The sequence below is a fragment of the Rattus norvegicus genome, chromosome 7, assembly GCF_021556685.1.
Source record: "Rattus norvegicus strain SHRSP/BbbUtx chromosome 7, alternate assembly SHRSP_T2T, whole genome shotgun sequence".
NCBI classification, from domain to species: domain Eukaryota; kingdom Metazoa; phylum Chordata; class Mammalia; order Rodentia; family Muridae; genus Rattus; species Rattus norvegicus.
The window spans coordinates 30,506,192-30,530,494 of NC_141540.1; the positions used below are offsets into that span (position 1 = coordinate 30,506,192).

Here is a 24,303-nt window from a genome sequence, read left to right on the forward strand (position 1 = left end):
GGGAAAGTGCAGTGTCTGCAGCTCCTTAGCCGCACGGCCATTCCAGACAACTCTAGCAGAGGGCAGTGTCTCAGGTCCTCTCAGAGCCTGACTATTTTCTGTGGTGACTGAGGCTTAAGGGAAGTCACTCAACTTCAAGATCATTTAGCTGACATTCTGGGCACAGGAAGTGCAACTCAGGTACCGTCCAGACCCTTCCGCAGGCACGAAAAGGGAAATCCTGGGGTCTGAAGTACCTGTGTGGGAATTACTGGTGTGGAGAAAATCAAAATGCCAAGCCCAGATTATCTCTGCCAGGAAGAGAAATCTCATGTCTCACAGTTCCGTGGGTACATTTTCAGAGCTGACAGACTAGACCAGTCGCTCTGCTTGGAATAAACGAGCAATGCAGGTCATGGGCTGCCAGCCAACGTGCAGAGACTTCCTTAGAAACAGTCAAAGGATAAATAAAAACCATAAAGAAAAAAAAATAGGTGTGTGAAACGGGAACCTCTGGGGCTGGAGAGGCAGCTCAGTGGTTAAGAGCCCTGGCTGCTCTTCCAGAGGACCTAGGCTCAATTCCTAGTGGCCACATGGCAGCTCACAACTTCCTGTAGCTTCAGTACCAGAGAATCTGACATCCTCACATAGACATAAATGCAGGCAAAACATCGATGCATGTGAAATGAAAACAAGAAACTATAAAAAAATAGTTGCGTATAAATATTTAGAAGCAGTCAGTATTGCGGTCAGTATTGTTACATAACCTACGTCAGACACCTGGGGGTTTGGGTGTGAATAAGGTGCACCCATGTGCTATAAAAACATTGAAAATCCCCTAGGTCTGCATATCATAACATAGGAGAGCATAAGAAATCTAATCAGGTCTTATTCGTGCAGTCCCAGGGATTGAACCCAGGGCTGTGAGCAAACTAAACAACTCTTCTACCACTGAGCTTCATTCTCAAAAAATGGCATTAATTGTAAAAGGTGCCAGGCTCCATTGACCAAGGAGGACTCCTTTAATTAAGTCCCAAAGCATGGCATAATGTTTAGACATAGATAAACACATGAGCAGGCGAGAGACACCCAGTTCTGAAGAGGTAGGAAGGGACAGAACGTAAGACAGTGAAAGCACAGGAGGAGGGAGTGACGTCATTGACGTGGCTGCCACACGGCTGGCATCTAACAGCTCTGCTACTCGAAAGACTGCACCCTATCAGTGTACTCGGCCACAGCACGGGCAGGACAAGCAGATAGGAATCATCAGTGGTCACAGTCGCGCTATCTCAGCACTGATTAACGGAGATGCTGAACGGTGACGAGCGCGTGTCCAGGGAACAGAGCCGCTATGAACTGTACCTGCACTGCTGATCTCTCACCCAGGAAAGGCTGGGGCTCACTGACCTGAGCGGTGAGCAGTAAGCGCTTCTGGGTGTGAGTGTGTATTTACATGTGTCACACGTGGAGCGCTAAGCTCTGTTTAAAACCAAGGACGCTCAGTCACTGTCAAGTCAGATGACACTCAGATATATCATGCTTTAATAAAACTTCACGTCTGAAGATAAGAGAAAGTGACACGCAATTGGTCCCTATGTCAGTGCGTGGTTCATTAGGGGTTAACCTAGTCTATTCATTTACTAAATGTCTACGTCAGTGATGACCTCTGCATCCAAGGCCATGACCTGAAACCCTCTGGATTCTGAAAAGAGAAATCTGTCTCATGTAAAACAGTAGTTTTTAAATAAAGTCTGTCTTCGTTACAGACAAACCATAAGACTATTTTAGAAATCTAAACACATTCCTTGGGGGTTTGACGCAAGGCTTCAGCTTTATTCATATTTTTCCTGAAGGGATTTCTAAGGTCAGGTGCTGAATATGTGAAAAATTCAGTTTCTGGGACAATACCGAAAGAGAGTACGTGTGTATGCACACATGTATTCTGGGATATAATATGAAATGTACTCTATCTCGCTCACTCCGGGTCTGGAATAGCTGGGAGGCGGAGGAGTCTGCCCTCAGGCTTGGTCACCAGTGTAGCTGTGGGTTACATCTCCATCTGGAGCCCAGTCAAGTCCGAGCTCTGCCCACCACAGCTGTCCCTCAGGGCCAACCACAGAGGATCAAAGTTTTGGCTTGTTTTTGGTTCTTTTTATTTTAGGTAGCTTAGGACTTCACGGCTCTTCACTCATCAACCCAGAGAAGCTCTAAGAGTCCCCTGACTCCCTTCAGTGGGGCCATGGACCAGGAAAGATGAATGGACAGCAGGCAGGGGAGCCCAGACCCTTGCTTCAGATGCTGCCTCTGGGGCTGCGGACGCCAATGGGTGGAATCTTAACATATCTCATGGTCAAACTGAGCTGTCTCAAAAGGTACAGATTCCACAAAGACCACCACTGCACTTACGTTGTCTTTAAGGTTACAGATGACTTTTGCATAACATTTGTTGTTATCCCGGGATGGAACTGTCCATTCCAATGGCCAGAAGAAACTGTGGTAAACCTGGAAGACACAAGCACAGTTCAGACTCAAGGCCAATGTTGTCCAGCAGTACGGGTGGAGGTACTATACTAACTAGTGCTGTTACTAAAGCTCGCAGAACAAACTGACTTGGCCGAAAGGCAAACACCTAAACCTTTGCTGTCAGTCCCCTCCGACTAATCTTGCCTATTTCAACATGACTGGTGAACCTTAAGTAATATAACAAAAAACCAAGGAAGCCACGAGATTACTGTCTTATATAAGAATTCAAGCCGGCACAGTGGTCACGTGGCCTTTAAGGCCAGCACTTGGGAAGCCGAAGCAGAAGCAGGTGGATCTGAGTTTGAGGCTATACTGGTCTACATAGGGGGTTCTAAGACAGCCTGATCGATTGACATAATAGACATATTCATGTTTCAAAAAAAGGACAAAATACAAGGTGACCACCTGGTTAGCTTAGATCAGTGGTTCTCAATATTACTGCAATACTTTTATGTCTGGGGGTCGCCACAACCTGAGGAACTGTACTAAAGGGTCACAGCATCAGGGAGGGTGAGCGTCACTCGCTCAGAGTAATGATAGCTATAAACAAAAGCCGGGGAGCTGGCAGGGACAACTCGAGCAACCGCCTAGCTGATGCTGCTTCCTGCTTCCAGAAACCTCCTCCAGGGACCTCACTGGACAGCACAGGAGGGAGGAGGGAAGAGGGAGGAACAGGGGAGCCAGATGATGTGTCTTGGGCATGACATACAAGAGAGCCTCCTTCTCTAAGGACTAGCCTCGGAGTACGCTGGGGAACCAGATCAGTGATCTGATACACAAAAGGGCGACACATCATAGAATTACCCAGACAAAGACTAGGGGACCCTTCCAAACGGCTACATTACAACAGCATCTGTGAGTTGTTGATTCCTACTTCCTTAATTGGGTCGTGCAAAACTTCTTCAGTGCAAATATATTACTTTTGTAAGGAAAACAGCAAAGCATAGTAAGAAAATGCAGTCTTTGTGTGAACGTGACTTGGTTACCAATAACCTTAAAATAAAAATACTTACAAAAAAAAGTTGGAGAGGTAACATTTGTGGAGGCCTGTGTGTCCCATGAGGATATCAAAGAAGACTACTATTATATGTATAGTGTAATGTATATTACTATATAGGGCACTATTATCACGCCCTGCCTTATTCCCCTGAGCCTGGAGCTCACCATTCTTTGTTGAAGCTATCGGCCAGCAAAGGCCCAGCATTCATCGGGTGGATACTGCCTGCTGCCCCCCCCCCCCCCCCGATACATGCAGACCCAAGTTCTCTGTGAGTGCCGCGGATCTGAACTCAGGTCCTTAAGCTTGTACTGAAGCGCTCTTACACCATCCGGCTGCTTGATACTTTTGATAGACAACCAATTATAAAAGCGGACAGTGGATCATGACCGTGGCCACAGATATGAGACAACGCTCGTCAGTTAAAAGATCTGGGTTCGGGGATGGGGATTTAGCTCAGTGGTAGAGCGCTTGCCTAGCAAGCGCAAGGCCCTGGGTTCGGTCCCCAGCTCTGGGGGGAAAAAAAAGATCTGGGTTCAATTCCCAGCTTCTCTTTAGCTTGTTAGCAACTTCTGCCTACCGTGGCCACTGACATACGCTATACTGTTACAGAGAGGCTGTTGAAGCCATCGTTGTGAGTGCCTGGTAGCTCGCAAGCACCCGTGACTCATTCATCTGCTTAATTGCACTTTTCTGCACATCTGAAACCATCTTGATGCTTTGAAGAAGGCAACGTGAAAAGGAGGAAAAGAACTTACTTCAATATTTTCTTCCCCAAATTTCTCTACAGCTTTTTCTTCAGAGAGGCCACAGCAGCCATACTCCAAAGGAGTAAACACAGTCGTTGGGACATTGTCATAGTCACACTGTGTCAAATGGAGAAAAAAGCAATTAAGAGAGACGACGACAGAAACCACTGTCACAGAGGATGACAACACAAAACTCACTTTGACAGTGGAGCCGCCATACAGCCTCTGAGCCAGCAATCTCCCCGCCTGGATGGCCACGGGGGTCAGCTCCAGCTTCCCCTCCAGAATGTCACCAATGGCGTAGATGTAAGGCACATTGGTCTGCTCCTCATCCGTGACAGGTATCTTCCCGGTCCTGCAACCGTGAATTGCTGCGATTAGTGACGTGACACCACATACCCTTCCTCCCTCAAGAGCAACGCTCCGTTACTAACAAAGCACAACAGTGCATAGGGGTCAAAATGCTCAGCAAAGCTCCGGGCCGCCGCAGAGCGAGGGAAGCGGTGAGGAGCTGCGCCGTGTGGTCCCCTTACTTTTCATTGATCTTCACGCCCACGGTCTCTAAGCCAATAGTTCTTGTACAAGAATCTCTTCCTACTGCAAGCAACACCTGAAAAAAATAATAAAGTATTAGCAAAACCACTGCATAAACTACTTAACACGGGCTTGGGAAATACCGTTCATTAATAAAAGTCAGGAGTGTAAGCAAGCTAAGACCTTTCCTGTTTCAGTCTTTAGAACAGACACGCAAACATCTCTCGGCATTTCTTACGAGAAAGGGAGTTGCTGCCCAAGTTAAGTTAGACAAACCTAAGGACAAAGTGCATGGCCCATGGCTGAATTATGTGCTAAGCGACAGTCTGGAAAGATGAAAAGGGACCGCATGGGCCGAGTCTAGCTCATTAGCAACCTCTGCCTATCTGTGAAACTTGGCATACAGGATATTAAGTTACCAAAAGGAGGGTTGAAGCAAGCCATCCTTGTGAGAAAATGAATGCTAACACCAGAGTCACTGAGATGTCTTAGAACATCTGTGCAAAGAACAGGATCATTTTAGAGAGGAAAGTTACCCCAAGTACGTAACTGACGCCCAGCCCGACCTGGGCCCACTCCTTACTGTGTTAAATTCGTCTTCTATGGTCTCCTCACTGTTTGTGGATTTAGCGGTCACCTTGAGTCGGCCTGGTGTCCCTGCTTCAATCTGTTCAATCTACAAAAGGAAACAAAGAAGCAGACAAGGAGGATCAGCTGTTCTATTTCCATATGCTTCATCCTCGGAAGCAGAGGACTGACAGGCTATTACCTCATCTCCCCCAATAGCAACACTGGAGAAGCAACTTCCATTGACCTCGCTAACACTGCTTGCTTAAGGGGCTTCTGCTCAAATAATTCTTGAACAGAGAAGAAAGCAGAGAACACATAGCGGACCCGTCATAGCACAATCCCTAAAATGGACCAATCCTAGAACATCCCCAAGACGGACCCATCACCCTCTGCTGTCTCAGGGCATACGATGGGAGTCACGGCTACTCAACTTCAGAGCATCCCTTTTTGACTACAAATGTTCACTTTCACTGACAAAATGGTAAAGTATGTGAGCAAGGACTTAAATGGAAGTCAGAGAGCCCTAAGACTCACAGTGGGAAAGATATGTTTAAGTACAAGTTCAACAGCTGCTGCAGATACAGAAAAGGAGTGAGTAGCCTCCTGAATTAGCAGGAAAAAGAACACCCTCATCCTACAACACGCAGATGCCCCTGGCAATCTACAGCACACAGATGTCCGTGATGACCTAGAGCACAGAGGTGTTCGTGACAGCCTACAGGCTAAGGGCACCAGCTCCAACAGTCCACCACTCCTTTAAAGCAGACACTACTCAGGAGGAGTTTCAGTTCAGAAAAGCAGGTATTTCCCACAGCACAACACACAGCTGTCTCCTAATCACAGCTGGAATGAAAACGGGGGCTATGCCTATTCCCTGAAACCAGCCAGAGCAGTGGTTCTCAACCTTCTTCATGCTGTGACCCTTTAACACAGTTCTTCATGTTGTAACCCCCAACCATAAAATTATTCCTACCGCATAACTAATTTTGCTGCTGCTATGATCCATAATGTAAGTGCCTGTGCTTTCTGATGGCCTTGTGAAAGGATCGTTGGCGCCCTCAAAGGGGTCACGACTCAGGTTGAGAACCACTTAAGTACAGAGATGAAGTACTGGTAACTCCCAAGAAATCCAAAGCTCGGCTCTCACACTATGGTCAGACAGGCGGTTAGAGCCACGCTGTGCTCCACAGGGACATTGGCTAGCACCTCACAGGAAATATGTGAAAAAATGATGCCGCCATTATTCTCAATGTACAGAAGAGATGAAGGCTTGGAGAGGCTAAGTAACTCTCTAAGTCATTCAGCAACAGACAGACAGTATTGGCAGGTCTGATCCCAAAACTGTATCTTCCTTGCCAGGCCAGCACTAGAGAGTCAGTCACACAAAACAGTCAGCCTAGCATTTCTAAACTGTGCCAAAACCAAGCCATTTCACCCATATGAGCAGAAACTGCTGGTCTAAGATGCTAAGCGACGGACTTGACCTTGTAGCATGTATGCATGTGCCAGTGTAGACAGAACCTAGAGGCTTCTGCTTGTTAGACATGCGCTCTGCCACTGAGCTCTGCCACTGAGCTCTGCCCCCAGCCCAGGGCCACCACTCTTATAAGGTAATGGTGACGAAGTCATAGACATAGCTCATATCTTGTATTTTAGATCCCTTATGGGAAAGATTAAATGGAGTGGGGAAGCCAGCCCATGAACAATTATTTCCAAGACAGCGGGATTATACAGTGACTGTGATGGCAGTGTGTCCAAGGAAACTGTTTTCCTGCAGCAAGCACAGAGGGGCGAAGGGGAGAGTCTAGTATATGGGTGTGTGCATTCAGAGTTCTAGTGATGTAGACCAGGGGCCCTGCCATGAACGGATGCTGTCAATGCATCAAGGCAAGGGGTCGCTGGTGTGGACACAGCAATGGCACTGAGGCAGCAGTCAGCGCGTGCATCAGCACGGTGCTCCTGACGGCCCCTAATGCTCAAAGGTCTGTCTGCTTCTACCGCCATCCTGTCCTTTTGCCTCTCACCAAGAACATAACCCAAGCCCTGCACAGCAAACGCACTTACTTTCGTCGGCACGAACTGCCTGATAAACTTGATACCATGCTCTTCCATGTGTTCACCAATTTTGTTGGCCATGTCCTGGTCAAATCCTCTAAGGAGAATGGACCGCACCATTACAGTAACGTCGAGGCCGATACCAGCCAGGAATCCTGCACATTCCAAGGCGACATAGGACGCGCCAACCACTAGGGTCTTCCCCGGGCAGTAAGGCAAGGAGAAAAGATCGTCACTGGGAAGAAAAGAAAAAGAAACGTTCACGTATGAATAAAGATGCGAGTATCCTCCAAAGAATGAGAACTTTAATATATAAACACTTGATAGGACACTGTGCATGTGACAAAATTCTAAAAGGTCTTAGACACTAGGTCTTTGTTGGCAATACCCCACTGGTCTTTAAATATGCTAAACACAGCCAATGGCATAACTTCTAGCACCAATCAGATCCCACGGCCATTTTGTACTGTGTGGAAACATGACCCATCCGCAAACCCCAACCCCACTGACCTACACTCAGTTGCCTTCCTGGGTGGAAAAGGTTTTCTTCCTAATCTGGAACATCCAGTAGCAAGAGTGGGGGGTGGGGAGGCTTTGAAAATTTAATCCTTGTAATTATACAAAGTTTAACTCAACAAAACTGTTGTGGATGAGTTTAAAAGAAACCCCAAAAATGAACAGGCATCGTGGTGAGTGCCTTTAATCCCTGTCCTCAGAGAAAGAGGCAGGAGGGTCTTAGTTTGGTGCCAGACTGGTCTATAGAAAGACCCTGATTCAAAAACCAAAAAACAAGGAAAAACAAAACAAAAAAAACTGTATGTCAGGGTAGCTGGATAAGGGGGTGCATGGTCCCAGCCCAACACATGGGTGGGAAAAGCAGAGGATCATGGACTCACAGTGAGTTTGAGGCCTGCCTGGGCTGTACAGTGCCCTCCAGTCTATCATCACCAAAATCCTAAATTGTTGGGCACAGTGACAGACGCTTGTGGACTCAGCTTCTCAGGCTGAAACAGGAAGATCGCTTGAGCCCAGGGATTCAAGTTCATCCAGGCAACATAGGGAAACCCTATTTCTAAGATAAAACACAGGTAAGGGACCCTGGTAGGTCTGAACGTCTGTGTGTCCAAATATTAAAATTCCTCACAGTGTTCTACCGAAAGCATTACTCTTAATAGGGTTTTAGTTGATGATTAGGGCATAAAAAAGTCTGGCTCTCATGAACAGGACCAGAGTCTATACAAGAACCCCACAGAGAGACCACCACCCTTTCCACTCTAGGAAGATGCCACCTATGAGTTCCTCGAGCTTACGATGTCTGAACCTCCGGAACTGTGGGCGGTTTGTTACACATAAGCTCCCAGTTAATCACTGTGTTACAACAGCCCAAACACAGTAAGCCAGACCACACACCCCAGGTATAGGGACAGAGACAGCCAAGCTGCCCCTGCACCAGGGATTAGGGAGTCAGATTCTAGAAGGAGGAATCCAAAAACTCCCAGGCAAAAAAGAGCATCCAAAATAGCAGAGACTGTCTGTGTGTCTTAATGACTTTGTCATTTAAGACTCCTCAAAATCAGTGCTGGTAGTGTTATCCCTAGATGAGAAAAATCTTTTTTCTTGACATGTTTTAGAAGGCTCTTCTATGGGGTACTGTCATGTAGTGGGGCCGTGCAGTGGGGCTGAAGCCTCAGAAGCCTCGTGCAGATGCATAGCCACGAGTTAACCCTTTGTTTCCACTCCCCTGGAGCTGACAAAAGAACAAGGTCCTTGTTCTGCACAAAATAAACTTTGGTACAGTAGCCCACACTTACGTTACAAAATACCCACCTGGTTTATAAATACACATAAATTAATTTCAGGTGCAAAGAGAAATGTAACTCTAACTTCCTTATGTTGCCAGGGTAATGCGCTCACGCTGCCTGGCAGCGTGACCAATGCCTGTACCTTGTAACCTTTAAAAATTTCAGTCCCTGATCCTTTTCCTTTCAATCCCCAAGGATAATCGTGGCCAAGAATTCTTTCCTACATCCAGGAAACGAACCAGGTGGGTTTAAAGAACCAGGCGGAGGGCCAGCCATGCGGCCTGTTTCTCCCACCTGCTGATGCAGTACTCTTTGTCTCCAGGGATGCCCAGGTAGCGCGGCCTTTCACCGGTGGCAATGAGGAACCGCTCTGCTGAGTAAACTTTTTCTTTACCTTTGTTATTTGTTGCCTGCAAAGGAAACACTGTCAATCCCAAGGCAGGACTATCCCTTAGAACCTATGGTTAGCACAGGGCAACCCACACAGTGCCTCCCTCAGTCCCCCTAACAGTAAGAGAAACTAAAGGCTGAGCAGATGAAGGACTGCCTTGAGCAATACTACTACAAAGTGACAGAGCAAGCCTCACATCCAGGGAATCTGGCCCAGGACTGTGACACTCTCCAGCTCCACAGAAGGCCCCACGAAGCATAGCATCGAAGTGACCAAACCGGACAATCCATGCTGCAGTGGCCTTAATTTTTACACCTTATTTGATCTCTTAAAACACATTTGAGGGGTTGGGGATTTAGCTCAGTGGTAGAGTGCTTGCCTAGCAAGCGCAAGGCCCTGGGTTCGGTCCCCAGCCCCGAAAAAAAGGAAAAAAAAAAAAAAACCACACATTTGAAACGGTTTTCTCTGCTAACACCAATGAAAGCTATTTTGAAAAGGCGGGGGAGGGGCATTGACTGCAACTTTACAATTACCATAATTTTGTGAGGACCAATGAATTTCCCGTAAGCATTCTCATAGACGACCTTCTTCTCCCGGAGAGCTACTCGGTAGCCCCAGTTCAGCGAGCCGATATGATTCTGCACAGATTCTGTCATTTTCTCCCAGTCATGCTTAACTGCGTGAGAAGAGAGAACAGTTAGTCCTTCAGACCGCCTGGTGAGCTTGTCAGTAACTCTGACCTGGAGCCAGGCAGTTTCAACCCAGGAGAACACGTTCTCTAGGGGCACAAAAGCTGCTTTCTCATGTCCAGGATTCAAAACCACAACACAAATTCTTCCCTCCTTTATGAAGAAGTGAACTGGTGGTTTACTTTGGATTATAAACATTGATCTGTGTGGGGAACAGGGTGCCATTAGGGCTTAGGACTGCATCTGCTACAAAGTCAGACTCTGATGCAGCCAGAACTGGGTTACTACACTGTAGCCGGGCATGCTCAGTGTGGGCGGACTGTGGCATCACGGCCTGGCATCATTTTGGTCAATGAACTTTACTGACATATAGCCAAATTCATTTGTACTTCATCTGAAGCTATTTTCACAGTATGAAAACAGAGCTGAGTGATTCCCCAGAAACTGTAGGCCAGGCCCCAGCATCTCAAATCCTTGCTTTATCTGCAAGTCTGCTGGCTTCTTATTCAGAGAACTTGAATCTCATTGTCCCCAAACCCTGACCTGGAAAAAAAAGAAAAATTCTGGTTCTATCACTAATCCTTTGAGTCAAGACAGTACAGACGATATTTCAAAATTTCAACTGATAAAAATCGATCAGACGGGCGCATGTCTACAACCATACTTAGGAGGGCAGCTGAGCCTCTCAGTTTGTTCTAGGCCAGTGTAGACTATAGAGTAACACTTCAGTCTTAGAAACAGAATGTGTCTAACACCAGCATTTGGGAGGCAGAGGCAGGTGGATCTCTGTGTTGAAGCTAGCCTGGTCTACAGAGTGAGTTCCAGGACATAAAGGGCTGTACAGAGAAACCTTGTCTACAAAAAAACCAAAAAACAAAACAACAACAACAAAAAAACCAAACCTACCACCACCACTATCCCCCACTAGTCACTGGTTAATCATTGTTACTAATGACTTGGGCACAGATCAAACACACTCAGGAGACAGGGAGGGAGTCCCAGGGAGTCTATGGCTGAAGAGGAAACAATACAAACAGTTTCTCTCATGAAAACGAAGTCTGATCAAGGAGCCGGCCACTGAGACAAGACAGAACCAGGCCCGTGAGACTCAGGACTGCACAACGGCCGGCCTGTGGCTTGGTAGAGCATAAACTGCAGACACTCGATTCTCACGTCGTGAATGTTAGAACTAGAGCCCTCCTGAAGAGGTCACACACTTTAGGGGCCGTGGAGCCAAGATGCCTGGGGCAGAGCTGCTGTAGGAAGCCTGGAAGAGCCTGCCTGGCCGGCCTCGGTTCAGCAGAAGAGCAGAACTCACTGTCCGCCAGGAATGGAAAAGGATGGTACACACCCTGCCCCACAGGCCAACCACCTATGATCATTACCAGTACTGTACCACCAGCTATTCTTCTGTGGGCTGGGTCTGGTTTTGATTTATTTTAAAGTGCTGTCCTTTAAGTAGATAGCGGACTTGTCCCAGTGATAGCAAGTGACAGGAAATCCAGCCTGAAATCCAGGGAAGTCGCTCTAGTCACAATGAAGTGGAACTGCAGCTGTCACCTAATGCCCTAAAGCCGACGATTCGAACTCGTGTGTGAGGCACTCAATACGACTCAGTATCACCCACAGCCTGAAGTGCGAGCTCAGAGGGCTCAAGAAGTGTTTCTCAAACCTGACAACCAAGAGCCCTGGGGCTCACCCGGGCGGACTTGGGATAGGCAGTCCTCATCGAGGTCCAGGTATCTGGAAGGCACACTGCCAAGACCACAGCTTTTGAGCCCCTCCTTCCCCCCTCACCTGTGTCCTCGAGTTTCCAGCCATAGTTGCGTGAGTCTTTCAGAGCTTGTCCTAACAGAGCCGCCTGGTGCATCAGTTTTTTAGGTATGCAGCCCACGTTCACACACGTTCCCCCGAGACCTGCAATGACAAAGAAGTCAGCGGCACTTCGGGGCTGCAACGAAGTCGAGAGTATTAAAGGGTAATGAGACATCAACATTGACATCATCATCATCATCGTCATCGTCATCGGTCTAATGTAGCCAATACTGCTAAAAGTTTATTCCCAAGCGTCATAGCATTTCTGAAGTCACAGAGCCTAATGTACAGAGCAAAGTAGTCATTCTGAAACAGATTTCTGCAATTTCTATAACGTCCAGATTCAAAATGGTCAACGGTGATGCAAAAATTGAAATTTTACTATGTGCAAAACTCTAGACCTGCTGCCTGGTATGATGACGGGGTTGCTACACGAGGCGTGGTTAGATGCAGGTCTAAAAATATGTATAAAATTTGATGTTTATGTGAATTGGGTGGGAGGGCAGCCTATAGTTTCCCCTGATTCTCCAAAGAACTCCTATGTTAAAACTCCTCTCTCCCAGAATAGATCCCTAAGAACATCGGGGTCACAGCTTTCTATCGGGCAGGGAGGGGAGGTGGCTCTGGAGCTCACAGTTCAAGCTAAGTCCTCTGAAAGATACCGTTGTCACCAGGAAGTCCAAACTCCACAGGTCACAGAGTGGAGACTTAAGTCACTTGCAGAGTCCACGAGCTAACAGACTGCGCTGCCGTCTTATCTGGCACGACTGCAAACACCTCACGCTAATGTGAGCAGCATTAAATCCTTCATAAAATGTGCTAAGCATTTCCCATGAACTCCTCATTATCTGCCTACACTGGGCCAAAGTCCTCAAGGCCTGTAAAGTGCTGCTGTAAAGGCTGACTTGCCTTTCTTTCCACTTCTACTTGTCACGCTCTGACGACCCAGCTCGACCCACAGAGGACTCCTACCCACCTCAGGGCCTGTGAGTCTACTCTGGGAGAGCGCTAGCAATACTGCCTGCAGGTTCTGCTCCAGCGCATGCTCCGCATCGTCTCCTGCAGTGCTCTAGTGATCGGGCATTCTTCAGAAGCCCTCCCTGCCTGAGGACTTCAGAGCTCTGCTCTCCTGACCTCCCGGGAGGCCCCCTCACTACTCACCACCAAGTCAGGTTCCCACTAAAGTGTAAGTTCCTGTCTGAAAGAACTGCAGGGACAAAAATGTAGAAGAGCCTGAGGAAAAGAAGGTCCAGCGACAACAGGCCCAAATTGGCATCCAGCTCAAGGGGAAGGCCCAAGGCCTGACACCATTACTGAGGCTATGGGGCGTTCACAAAAAGGGACCTACCATGACTGCCCTCCGAAGACCCAACAAGCAGCTGAAAGAGTCAGATACAGATATCTGCACCCAACCAATGGACAGAAGCTGCTGACCCCTGTGGCAGAATTAGGGAACAGCTGGAGGAAGCTGAGGAGGAGGGCGACCCTGTAGGAGGACCAGCACTCTCCGATTAACCTGAGATCTCTCAGACACTGGCCCACCAAGCAGGCAGCACACACCAGCTGAGAGGAGGCCCCCACATATACAGCAGAGGACTCTGGGTCTGGGTTCAGTCAGAGAAGAGGCACCCAACCCTCAAGAGACTGGAGGCCCCAGGGGTGGCGGGTGGGAGGTGGAACAGTCAGAGGGTGGACTGGGAGGGGGCTAAAATCTGGAGTGTAAAAAAAAAAAACAAAACATTAAATAAAATGTTTAAAAAAAGTGTAAGTTCCACAGGGACAGGAGCTTCTTCCACAGAGCTCAGTGCTACAGCCCCATGCTCCTGGTTCACAAGTCACTGACACACATTCACTGAATGAGTAGGCAATGTGCATCAGCAAGACTCAGATGGCTACGGCTGCCTTACTTAACTACCTGAAAGCCTCAACTCTACTCTACTGGGTAACAGGTTATGCAAAGGTCGACCTTTAAGCCAGCTGTGGCCAAGGTTTTTGCGGAACCCAAATCTACAGCTTGTAACTGGATCCCCTTGACTCAGTTCACGCAGGAGAGCTGGGCTTTGTCATTTTTCCTCTCTGTTGTTTTCTGTTTTTAGGTTGGCTTTTAGGAACTCACCACCAGGGGAAACCATGGTGCGCTACCTCAGAAACTCACCCCATCTCGTTCCGAGAGGAGTTGGTGTGACGAAGTCCAAGACCATCACCTTCTTGTCAAATTTGGCTGCCTCCTGGGAAATAAAGTTACTCAAGTGAGTCAACAATGGAGTGGAGATGAGGGCTGGCACCCACACCGCTTTTCTTATGCTCTAAAGCCTGAGGTACAACCAGTCACAGGTCGAGGTCTAGGAACATAACACACTGTATTGATTAATTGGCTCTAGGATAAAAGCCATGCATGCCACTGACAGCTTCAAAGACCACACAGATTACAGCTGCAAAATTGTTACCAACAGCTGGCCAGCCCTGGCTAACTCCCTGCATGATTCTCCTCAAACATCAACAGACACCACACAAATCTGAAAAATGGTTTTTTTTTCCATTTCTAAACAAATGGTAAACACCTGGTAAAGCCATCTGACCGAAGGCCAGAGGTGCCTGTCTCCCACTGTAGCCTGGGAGATGGACGACATCTTTAAAGGAACTTCTGAGTTTACCTAGTTCAAACCAGAGTATGGGAGGAGGTTTGTTTTCTTTTTCTGAAATTGTCTTTCTTGTAGACTTTATCTTTCTCACAGAGAAGTGTGGTATACTGGCCACTGGACCAGCAAAAGTTACTGGAGAGCACTGGAGGCCGTGTGTCCTTCAAGCAGGCCACTGTGACAGAGCGTCCCACAGCGTGCTTAAGGAGTCACCTGGGAGCCTTCACGAGGCCCCACCGGAGTGGAGTGTGGTCACTTTCTCCTTTAGAAAGACCACACTGGAAAATCTGTTCACACAGGGAAAGGGTGTGGCAGTCAGAAGCTTCACTTTCCTATTGGTAGATTCTCTTCCCAGTCAAGCCCAGGACTGGCCGTTCTCAAATCACGTCACATACACTGAAGGCAAATCAGTTTTAATCAAGTCTAAGAAATCAACTGTTCATTGGAGACTGTTGACGAATTGGAAAAAAAGTCAAATGTTAGTTTAAAAAGACACGTAACTTCTAACCATTGCCACACACCTTCACAATACTTGAAACAGACAAGACAAAACGATCATGAAACCTTAAAAATGAAACAAAGCATGCCCTAAATCACTGGGCTCTGAACTTTCACATAAAGAGGAAACATTTTGGGGCTGGGGATTTAGCTCAGTGGTAGAGCGCTTACCTAGGAAGCGCAAGGCCCTGGGTTCGGTCCCCAGCTCCGAAAAAAAAGAACCAAAAAAAAAAAAAAAAAGAGGAAACATTTTAGTCTGGAAAGGTGACTTACGGAGTCGTCTCTTTGTATGTTCTGCCAAAGTTAACAGAAAAAAAACCACACACGCCCGAATGGAGAATTCCAGAGAATGCAGACAGCCATCAGGGGAGGGAGTACTGTACCCTAACCGTTACCAGACACAGCAGAGGCTTTTACCTTAGCTGCCGCCAGGCCTCCCGAGCCTCCTCCAATGATGATCAGGTCGAAGTCATAGGACTTAGGGGCATCTTTAGAGTCATTCATTGTTGACAGCTTTCGAAGTAGGCCTTTTTTGTTTGGCTGCAGGAAAACAACATAAATGAAAAGACTCTAACAGAAAAGCAGCAATGCCCGAAAAGCTTTGGCAAGTCTTTCTTTAAAGAAAATCAAAGGCCATTTTCAAAGAGGGAATGCAGACTCTCACTGCAGCTGTGTACGGAGACATCCAGGCTTCCTGAAGAGAAACCAATCTAGGCCATTATCAAAGAGAACTGCGTCCCCCAGTGCCCTTTCCCGGGCCTGGCCCCTCCTGTCAAGTGTTAGCACATTCTTCAGACAGCCCATTGGAACTGACTTAGGTAAACTAAGTTTGATAACACTCTCTCTTGGAATTTAGTACAAACAGGCACATACTAATCATACAGAATGATTTTAACTGTGACATTTTCATATTGACTGTCCAGGAATTTTTTGTTCTTCCCTGATTTTTTTTAAATCTGTCTGTGGGGGAGGGCACCTACTACAGCAATGTTGTACAAATCGGAGGAAATTTTCGGAGTCAGTTTATCACCTTGGTAACAGGCACCTCTGTCTGCTGAGCCATCTCACCAGCCCCCCCCCCCCTTCCTATAGTTTTTAAACTAGGTTTTAAGTCAGGTTTCCCTCACTTTGGGGAAAATAAAACACGAGACACACAATTTCTACTGAAATTCTCCCGGTTACATAACATGCGGCTATTAGATTTAAGTATTCAGCACGGTTTTAATAGCGTCAGCAGTACAATCTAGCAATTACCTTCACCTTGTCAGAGACAGAATCAGTGGGCTAAGGTCAGAAGGTAAGAAGTCTGCTCAACCATCACAATGATGTCAAGACGACAACTGAACAGGTGGCCTGGACTAAGACTTTATTTATTACACTGTGTAGCTGAAAGGAAACATCTAAAAATTGCAAAAAAAAGAAAAAATCAACAAGTGATCTACGTGTAAACTTAGAAGTCTATGTCTCTACAAGGTACCTTATAGGTTTGGGTGTTTTGTTTTTGAGACAGGGTCTTACTCTGCAGCTCTGGCTGTCCTGGAACCCAGTAAGAGGCCGGCCTCTGCCTCCCAAGCACAGGAAGGAAAGGTGTGTGGCACCAGGCCTAACGTCAAACCCATCGTGTATTCTACCACCCAGCCCTTGCAAGACACAGTAAATAGGCAGGGTACATGGGACTCTATAAGGCTCACCACTTTACCCTGTGGTGGAAAGTCCTGTCTAGTGTTTCAGTATTTATATGTATAAGACTTTAAAGACAGGTAGGTATTAAGAAAAAAATTAAATATTTCTAAGACACCCTTTCATTCTGGTGTATACTAGCATATGTGGTTTATATAAAGCGGGCTACACTCCACATTGGGTTGGACTGCTGTTTTAGCAATACACTCATTATTACATTCTAATCAAGTCCTGGGCTAATGAGGGTAATGACAGAAAAGTCAGCAAGTACAGGAAAAACAGTTTCTAATCCAGCTTTACCTTTAATGTCTACAAAGCCATGAACTTACCAGCCCAGGTCGTGTATTTTTTTCCTGCCTACTCTCAGGTGTAGAGGGTGGAGGGCAGAGACGGGGGTCAGCAGGGCGGGGCGTCTGGGATGAGGAGGGGAGTCCCTTGGAGGGATGTGAAGCAGGAAGCACAGCCCCACGAGAGCCCCTCGGCAGCACGCAGGGCACACGCGGTGGCTGGGGGACTGGAGGGAAAAAACCTGGAACCCAGCAACAGTTGGGGCAAGTGCGCGTCACCCAGACAGTCTGCGCAAAGGCTCTACCTCGGGAAGTCGGGAAGCACAGCCAGCATCCATCAACTGGCATGATGACCAGGGCTTCTCCTGCAATGCAGGGCACTGTGGGGGGAAACAAGCTGGTAAAAACAGCCACTCAGATCACAGTAGCAGGTAAACATTGTCAGTTAGCCAGTGTGACTGCTCCCTAGGCTCACCTATTGGTTTTAAAGGGTAAATGGGAAAACTTAAACAAATGTTCTTAAAAAAAAAAAAAAAAGTAATAACCATTGTGGGGCTGAGGCAATAAACCAGCAGATGGGTGTGCTGCTCTTGCAGACCCCGCTTCTCAGACACCAGCATTTGCATGCATACACATCTCCTTTAAAAGAGAGGGACGAGTATAGCTCGGTGGTTAAAAACACTAGCTGCTATTCCAGAGGACCTGGGTTCAGTTCCCAGCACCCACACAGCAGCTCCTAAAACTCGACAGTCACTGAGCACACGAGTGGTCAAGACACCCATGCAGACAAACACCCACATACATAAGATAAACCAGAACAAGAACTGGTGGCACTGTGTGTGCTTTTCTTCAGTCAGTGAACAGATACATAGGACACAGGCACAAGACGCATCCTCTCTGCACCCCAGAACCACTGCCAAGCATGAGCTGTGACACAGACAAGCCTACAGACGCAGACCGCGTCACATGTGAGAAGGTGCTGGTGCCGCATTTGAAAGCATAGGTAATGAGAGAACAAAGACGGACTCCAACATTCCCTTTATCAGTCAACAGACGTGTATCCTGTGACGTGGACAGGATACCAATCACAATCCCCGCCTTGCTATACACGGAGGCTTGCATCAGAGCGTGACAGATCCACAGTCTTCGGAATGTTAGAGGAATGAATGTGATCTGAAGTCACATTCTTAAGAGATGGGTCAATGTCAGCAAGCAGAGGCAGACCTGTCCTGAAGTAAACTGTCCAGGAAACTGGATGCAAAAGATCTCTGCTGAAGACCTTTGAGGTTCTCAGAAATATGTCCTTACTTCACTCTTAAAAGAACCAGAGGCGGGGGTTGGGGATTTGGCTCAGTGGTAGAGCGCTTGCCTAGCAAGCACAAGGCCCTGGGTTCGGTCCCCAGCTCCAAAAAAAAAAAAAAAAAAAAAAAGAACCAGAGGGTTCTTTTTCCATGAACAACAAAGGAAAGCCTATTAGGGCAGATGGGGACACAGGAGAAAATTACAGACCCCTGAAGCCAACCTTTTGCAACACCTAAACCTTAAGGGAGAGCAGGTGCATCTCCCGCACCCCAACATCCTAAGGGCCATAAGTGCCCTCTCTTCCAAAGGTTTCTACTGTTCTTTTACTAAATTCTGTACTGGGCATGGATTTTTACAGTTCAAGCTTCAAGTCAAACTGTACCAGCCAGTTTATAAAAAAAAGTGTGCCAAAGGACCCTATAAGGTGTAATTGGCAAGACATGGGCATCTGAAGCATTCGCCTGAGCCTAGAACTATACCTTCATACTTAAAAACTGATCTGGGGGCTGGAGAGATGGCTCAGTGGTTAAGAGCACTGACTGCTCTTCCAGAGGTCCTGAGTTCAAATCCCAGCAACTACATGGTGGCTCACAACCATCTGTAATGGGATCTGATCTGTCTGAAGACAGATCCAGTGCACTTATATATAATAAATAAATAAATCTTTAAAAGAAAAACTGAACTGGCCATCAGCTCCTGCTAAACACTGTCCCCCTCAAAATGTTCCGCAGGACAGATCCTGGTGTTAGTTTAGCCAGACCCGCTTTGGCCAGACATCCAGCCCCCACAACTCGGTATGTAGTGTCGTCTAAAGCCATCGAGTGTTTGGCAATTTGTTACAGCAGCAGGAAACTATAGAATACCCAGGACACTAAATCCCTTTCTGGATGGACAGGGCTCCGTCACTCTCCTCCAGCGCCCAGCGCAGTGCCTGACATACCTGGTGCCCACCAGCCATTGTGTCCGTTACCAACGTGCACATCACAGTCAGTTGGCAATAGACTCCCCCAGAACAAAGGTAAGAAAGTTTAAAAGCACAAGACCTGGAGAAAACTGACCACTAGAAATGTCAACACGGAAAGAGGTGGTTCTGTGCAATTCACGGACTCAACGTCCACAATGAGACAAAATACTGCACTGGACATGTTTCGCATATGTTATGTCCTGTCAATTCCTCACAATAGTTAAACAGATGTCCCTTCTGTTTCAGAGGCCTGGCTATGGCACTAAACTTGCCTGAGCTGGTGAGATGAATCAACACCCACTAAGCCCAACTTAATTCCTGGAACCAATATGGGAGAGTAGAAAACTAACTCCCAGAAGTGGTCCTCTGACCTCCAAATAACCATGCACATCAAATAAATTAACTAATTGATTACAATATAATGGGAGCCAGTAAAACCTCATAATGTCCTAAGGGCAATCCCAACTCTCACAATAAAAGGACCAACTTTCAAAAGCTATGCTTTCATGGCGACATTTAATCTCAGCGCTCTGGAGGCACAGGAGGATGGAGCTCTTGAGGCCAGACTAGTCTACACTGTGAGAGAGTCTCTCTCTCTCTCTCTCTCTCTCTCTCTCTCTCTCTCTCTCTCTCTCTCTCTCCCTCCTTCCCTCTCTCTTTTTTCTCTCTCAAAAAGGGGAGGGGCTGTCCTTTCACACGTACACAAGCAGGTGCACACGCGCGTACACACATTCACATACATCGCACTCAAACACACCTCTTTACTCTTGCTCTTCCTGACAGACAGCATACCTAGGAACAACACTTCTCACATACACCTTTCTAATTTAATCCCATGCCTTCTTAGGTGTTGAGTGTTCCGTGTGCATGTGTACCGCATGTGTGCCTGGGGCCATCAGAAATGGTTCCAGATACAGCGGAAGTGTACAGAGCTGCCACAGGAGTGCTGGGATCTCAGATCGGATCCTCTGCAAGAGCAGCGGGTGCTCTGTAAGCACCATTTCTTCAACATCTTTGCTGTAAACCCAGAGAGGAGGGTGGAGGAGAAGCCGCCACGGGTTAGGGAAACTCAAGAGAGCATGGCCCTGAGGGCTGGCCAGTTTGAGTGAAGAGCAGCTCAGGTAAAACGAAGTACTAACTCGGGGTTATTGACAGGAAAGTAGACTCTGACAGCACAGAGGGCAGATATCTGGCAGCGTCTGTGCTGTTTAAGGCTTATTGTAAGTATAAGCTTGTGTGTGTCTTTTATCTAGGGACTGCATGTGATCAATGCAGGATGGGAGCTCCGGACTGGGATTACAACCTTCTACACAGGGGGGATTTTTACTTCCAAAACCAGCATCTGAGGTTTACAGGGTAGGGCTGATATGATCATAAAGGGGCCTTTTTATTCAATAAAGTTCTAACTTTAAAACAAAACCCATAAGATCCCCCTACTTCTTTTACTGAATCTTCTCATTTTAAGGTGTTGACAAGCAGATTTGCAATTTGGTTACTTTCTACCATTCAATTCATCTCCTATCACCCAATTTTCTCTTTCCAAAGGACAGACATCTCTTGGAGACCCCAGGGTGCTGCCAAGATGTCAGGACGAGGAGTAGCAAGGCCAAAGGATGCTCCTCCATCCTCAAGTGTGGCCAGTGCCGGGAAGGGTTAGCACTTCCCCTGTGGGAAAGGGGAAAGACAGCTACCACAGAAAGGGGTTTGGCTGTTTTCCTGGATTTTCTGTGCATTGCCGGCGTAATGGACTTTCTCCACACAAAGATCCTGGTATCATTTAGACTTTGGATTTCCCTCCCCTGAACCACTCCAGATTTAGTAGGAAAACTTACTATTAAGCGGAATAAAAATACCGCCAACCACATCAGTGGCAGCAGTTTTCCACCAACAAAGACTTACATTCAAAAGACTTAACGTTCAGGGCATGTCCACTGTCTCCTCTGAGATTATTTTCATAAACTACATTTTCTACATTGACCATCAAATAATTTCCATGCAGAGAGACTATCCCCACTCATGTTGGGGATAGAAGCTAAGGCAGGACTCGTGCTAAGAAAGCGCTTACCCCCTGAACCACACCCCCAGCTGCTCTGTAGTTTCCTCTTTTGCTATCTTCCAGAAGCAAAGGGCTACAACGTCAGCAGAACTACTCACATCAGCGCCTTGTTCCAACTCAGGCCCCACAAGAAACCTGGCACCTATGGCACGAGCGCCAGGGAGGATGGGGAATTCTTGGTATAGAGGCCAGATACAGAGCAAAACTCTCGGGGGCTTTTTTTTTTTAAAGTGAGGTTAATTGGGACAATCAGGGTCGTTACACATTGAAACATCACGGACTCTTTGGGATACTCTGTGCTGGTAGAAATCACGGCGCTGGCACCGAATCGTGACAGATTAGCCAGAGATAAGGTTCGAAAGTGAAAGTGACAAAAAATACTGTCCACCCCTGAGGACACTGGTGAGGTTGTAGAGATTCCAGCTAGCTTCTTAATCGAGTGTAGGTTTTCTATAAATCTGCACATCCGCTTGTGTTCAGACCTGTCTCCATTGCTCACATTGACCTTACCTGGAATGCCTTCCCGCCTAGTGTGTTGAGAGGCAGAGGCAGGTGCAGGCAGGTCACTGTGGGTTCCAGGACCCTGTCTCAAAACAAAACCCAGGATGCCTTCCCTATTGTCTAAACTGGACCTACCTTTTGGGCCTTAGTTGCTTCTGTCTGACAGCACACACATACACACTTTTATTAAGTTCACTGATCAAAGAAAGTTCAGAACACAGAGATCCACTCTGAAAAGAATCATGTCACCTAGATTTTCTTTTTTTTTTTTCCTCTTTTTTTCGGAGCTGGGGACTGAACCCAGGGCCTTGTGCTTCCTAGGCAAGTGCTAAATCCCCAACCCCCACCTAGATTTTCTTAATCTTAATATTGCCCAACAACTGACTTTTCTTGTCTTTTTCCTCAATCTTTCCCCAACTTGGTGAAAAGCCCCCTTACCCTTAGTTTGCCATATCAGAGAAAGCAATTCAGTATCACGGTGAGTTCTGGGTTTTTTTGTTTGTTTGTTTTTTTAACTAATACCTTCTAAGAACTCAGGAGCTTACTGAAAGTGTCATGTGGATTTCAAAAAGCTTCTCATAAGCATGACAGTGAATTTTTAAGATTACAACCTCAAGTCAGCAAGTAAAACACAGTGCACAGTAGACAATTTCATTTGTTCCTGAAAATAGTTTACTAGAATGTGTGCTTCTTTTTAGATCCCATCTCGAGATTTAGATCAAGATGGAGTCATACACTATTGACTAAAACTCTTTAGTATGAATTTTTGATCATAGCCTCTGAAATTTCAAAAGTGGAGACAATATTCTTCCAGTCCTGTAAACTCAAAGATATAACTCCTTGTTTCCTGCAGTAAGAACACGAGTCATTTTCTTCATCCACCTGGTTAACATTAGTTGGCTCGAGAATTGGCAGTCTGTCTTGGTCAAGCCTTATTCTTGCAAAGCCATCCCTAATAATAAAAGAAACGTAGAAGATATTCTCCACGGTGCGAGAGAATGAGTTTGGATCGATCACAAATTCAAAATACGACACTGGAGTATCGGGGTACTTTTGAAAGTAGGTTTGCAGCAATCCCAAGATTCTCTCCACTTCTTTTTCTGTCGTCTCCTGATTAGCATGCACATCCAGCTTCCTCAACTTTGTAGGCATATCCCCATTTCCTTCCATTTTGCAAGCTCGTTTGTGATGTTCCTGCCGGGGCTTTCGTGCAGAACGTTCTGCCTTAAATGAACCAAAAATGAAATGGAACGTTTCGGCTTGCAGCATCCAGGCCGTCGCTTCCTTGTGCAGCATGTTCCAGAAGGAAAGCGCTATGCTTTCATCGCACTCGCTCAATTCCTCACACTCCTCCTCCATCCAGTTGAGGCCCACAAACACCAACAGCAACTCACAGAAGGCCACGTGATTAAAAAAGCTCATATCCGAGTTTAGCTGCTTTGCTTTTTCTTTACCCAGATCAGAAGCCAAAACCAGAAACTGGGCGTCGAGGGCTGCCTCTCTGGTTCGGCTCACCCCGTCAAACAGCACATTGGCTTCCTCCAGGGCCTCCGTCAGCGAGTCGCTGGCCGTGTTCACGATGTCCTCGCGGTTCTGCTGCACGGTGTAGATGAGCTGCCGGTACTGCCTGCGGATGCTGCGGCACTTCTCTCGGTCCACCGCCAGCTCCAGGAGGTCTGGGTGCATGCAGGGGGCCTCGGGGCTCAGGTCATCCGAGCTACTATCCGGGCCTTCCTCTTCTTCCTCTTCATCTTCCTCCTCCTCCTCATCTTCCTCCTCCTCTTCCTTCTTCAGTGCCTCTTCGTCATCATCATCGTCTTCTTCCGCCTGCTTCACCAGGTGCTGCCACGCCAGGCTTCTGGCCAGCTCCTCTCCTTTCTCTTCGCCTCCAGTAAGGGAACATTTTTCTTCAGACATGTTGGCAGAGCGCAGGTAATAGCTCTCCAAGGGCTACTACCAACGGTGGCGATGCGAGGGCAACTGAAAGCGGTTGGAACACAGGGCTCCCGCCCACGCGCAGGCAGCCCCACCCCCAGCTCACCCGCGACCACACCTCCAGCCCAGGCTCCAGCAGACCTGCTTCAGGTCTCAGCCCGGCTTCTTTTTCTGCCTAGAGGGAAGTACATGCTAATTCACACAAGCCTCGAGGGACTCACCCCCGCATTACACAAAAGCGATCTTAGAAGCGTCTCCGCTCAAGGGTGGAAGAACAGTGGGCAGGCAGGATTCGGCAAAGGAGCTGTTTCTCTGGAGGCCTTCCAAAGGCTAAATA

The 24,303-nt window shown here is 47.3% G+C and overlaps 2 protein-coding genes across 5 annotated transcripts in view; both read right to left on the minus strand.

The window, feature by feature from the left end:
* Positions 1–24,303, minus strand: part of Txnrd1 (thioredoxin reductase 1) — an 84,583-nt gene that overhangs the window by 7,260 nt on the left and 53,020 nt on the right. For all 4 annotated transcript variants that reach the window (NM_001351984.1, NM_001351983.1, NM_001351981.1 and 1 more), the window contains 11 exon segments: positions 2,386–2,481; positions 4,258–4,365; positions 4,447–4,603; positions 4,782–4,858; positions 5,366–5,458; positions 7,417–7,642; positions 9,504–9,619; positions 10,134–10,276; positions 12,087–12,206; positions 14,260–14,332; positions 15,659–15,781. In NM_001351984.1, coding sequence (NP_001338913.1) covers positions 2,386–2,481; positions 4,258–4,365; positions 4,447–4,603; positions 4,782–4,858; positions 5,366–5,458; positions 7,417–7,642; positions 9,504–9,619; positions 10,134–10,276; positions 12,087–12,206; positions 14,260–14,332; positions 15,659–15,781 — 1,332 coding nt within the window.
* On the minus strand, positions 22,681–24,006 carry Eid3 (EP300 interacting inhibitor of differentiation 3). Its single transcript, NM_001044304.1, is given in 1 exon segment — positions 22,681–24,006. A coding segment is annotated over 1 exon segment (1,164 nt). The 5' UTR covers positions 23,949–24,006; the 3' UTR covers positions 22,681–22,784.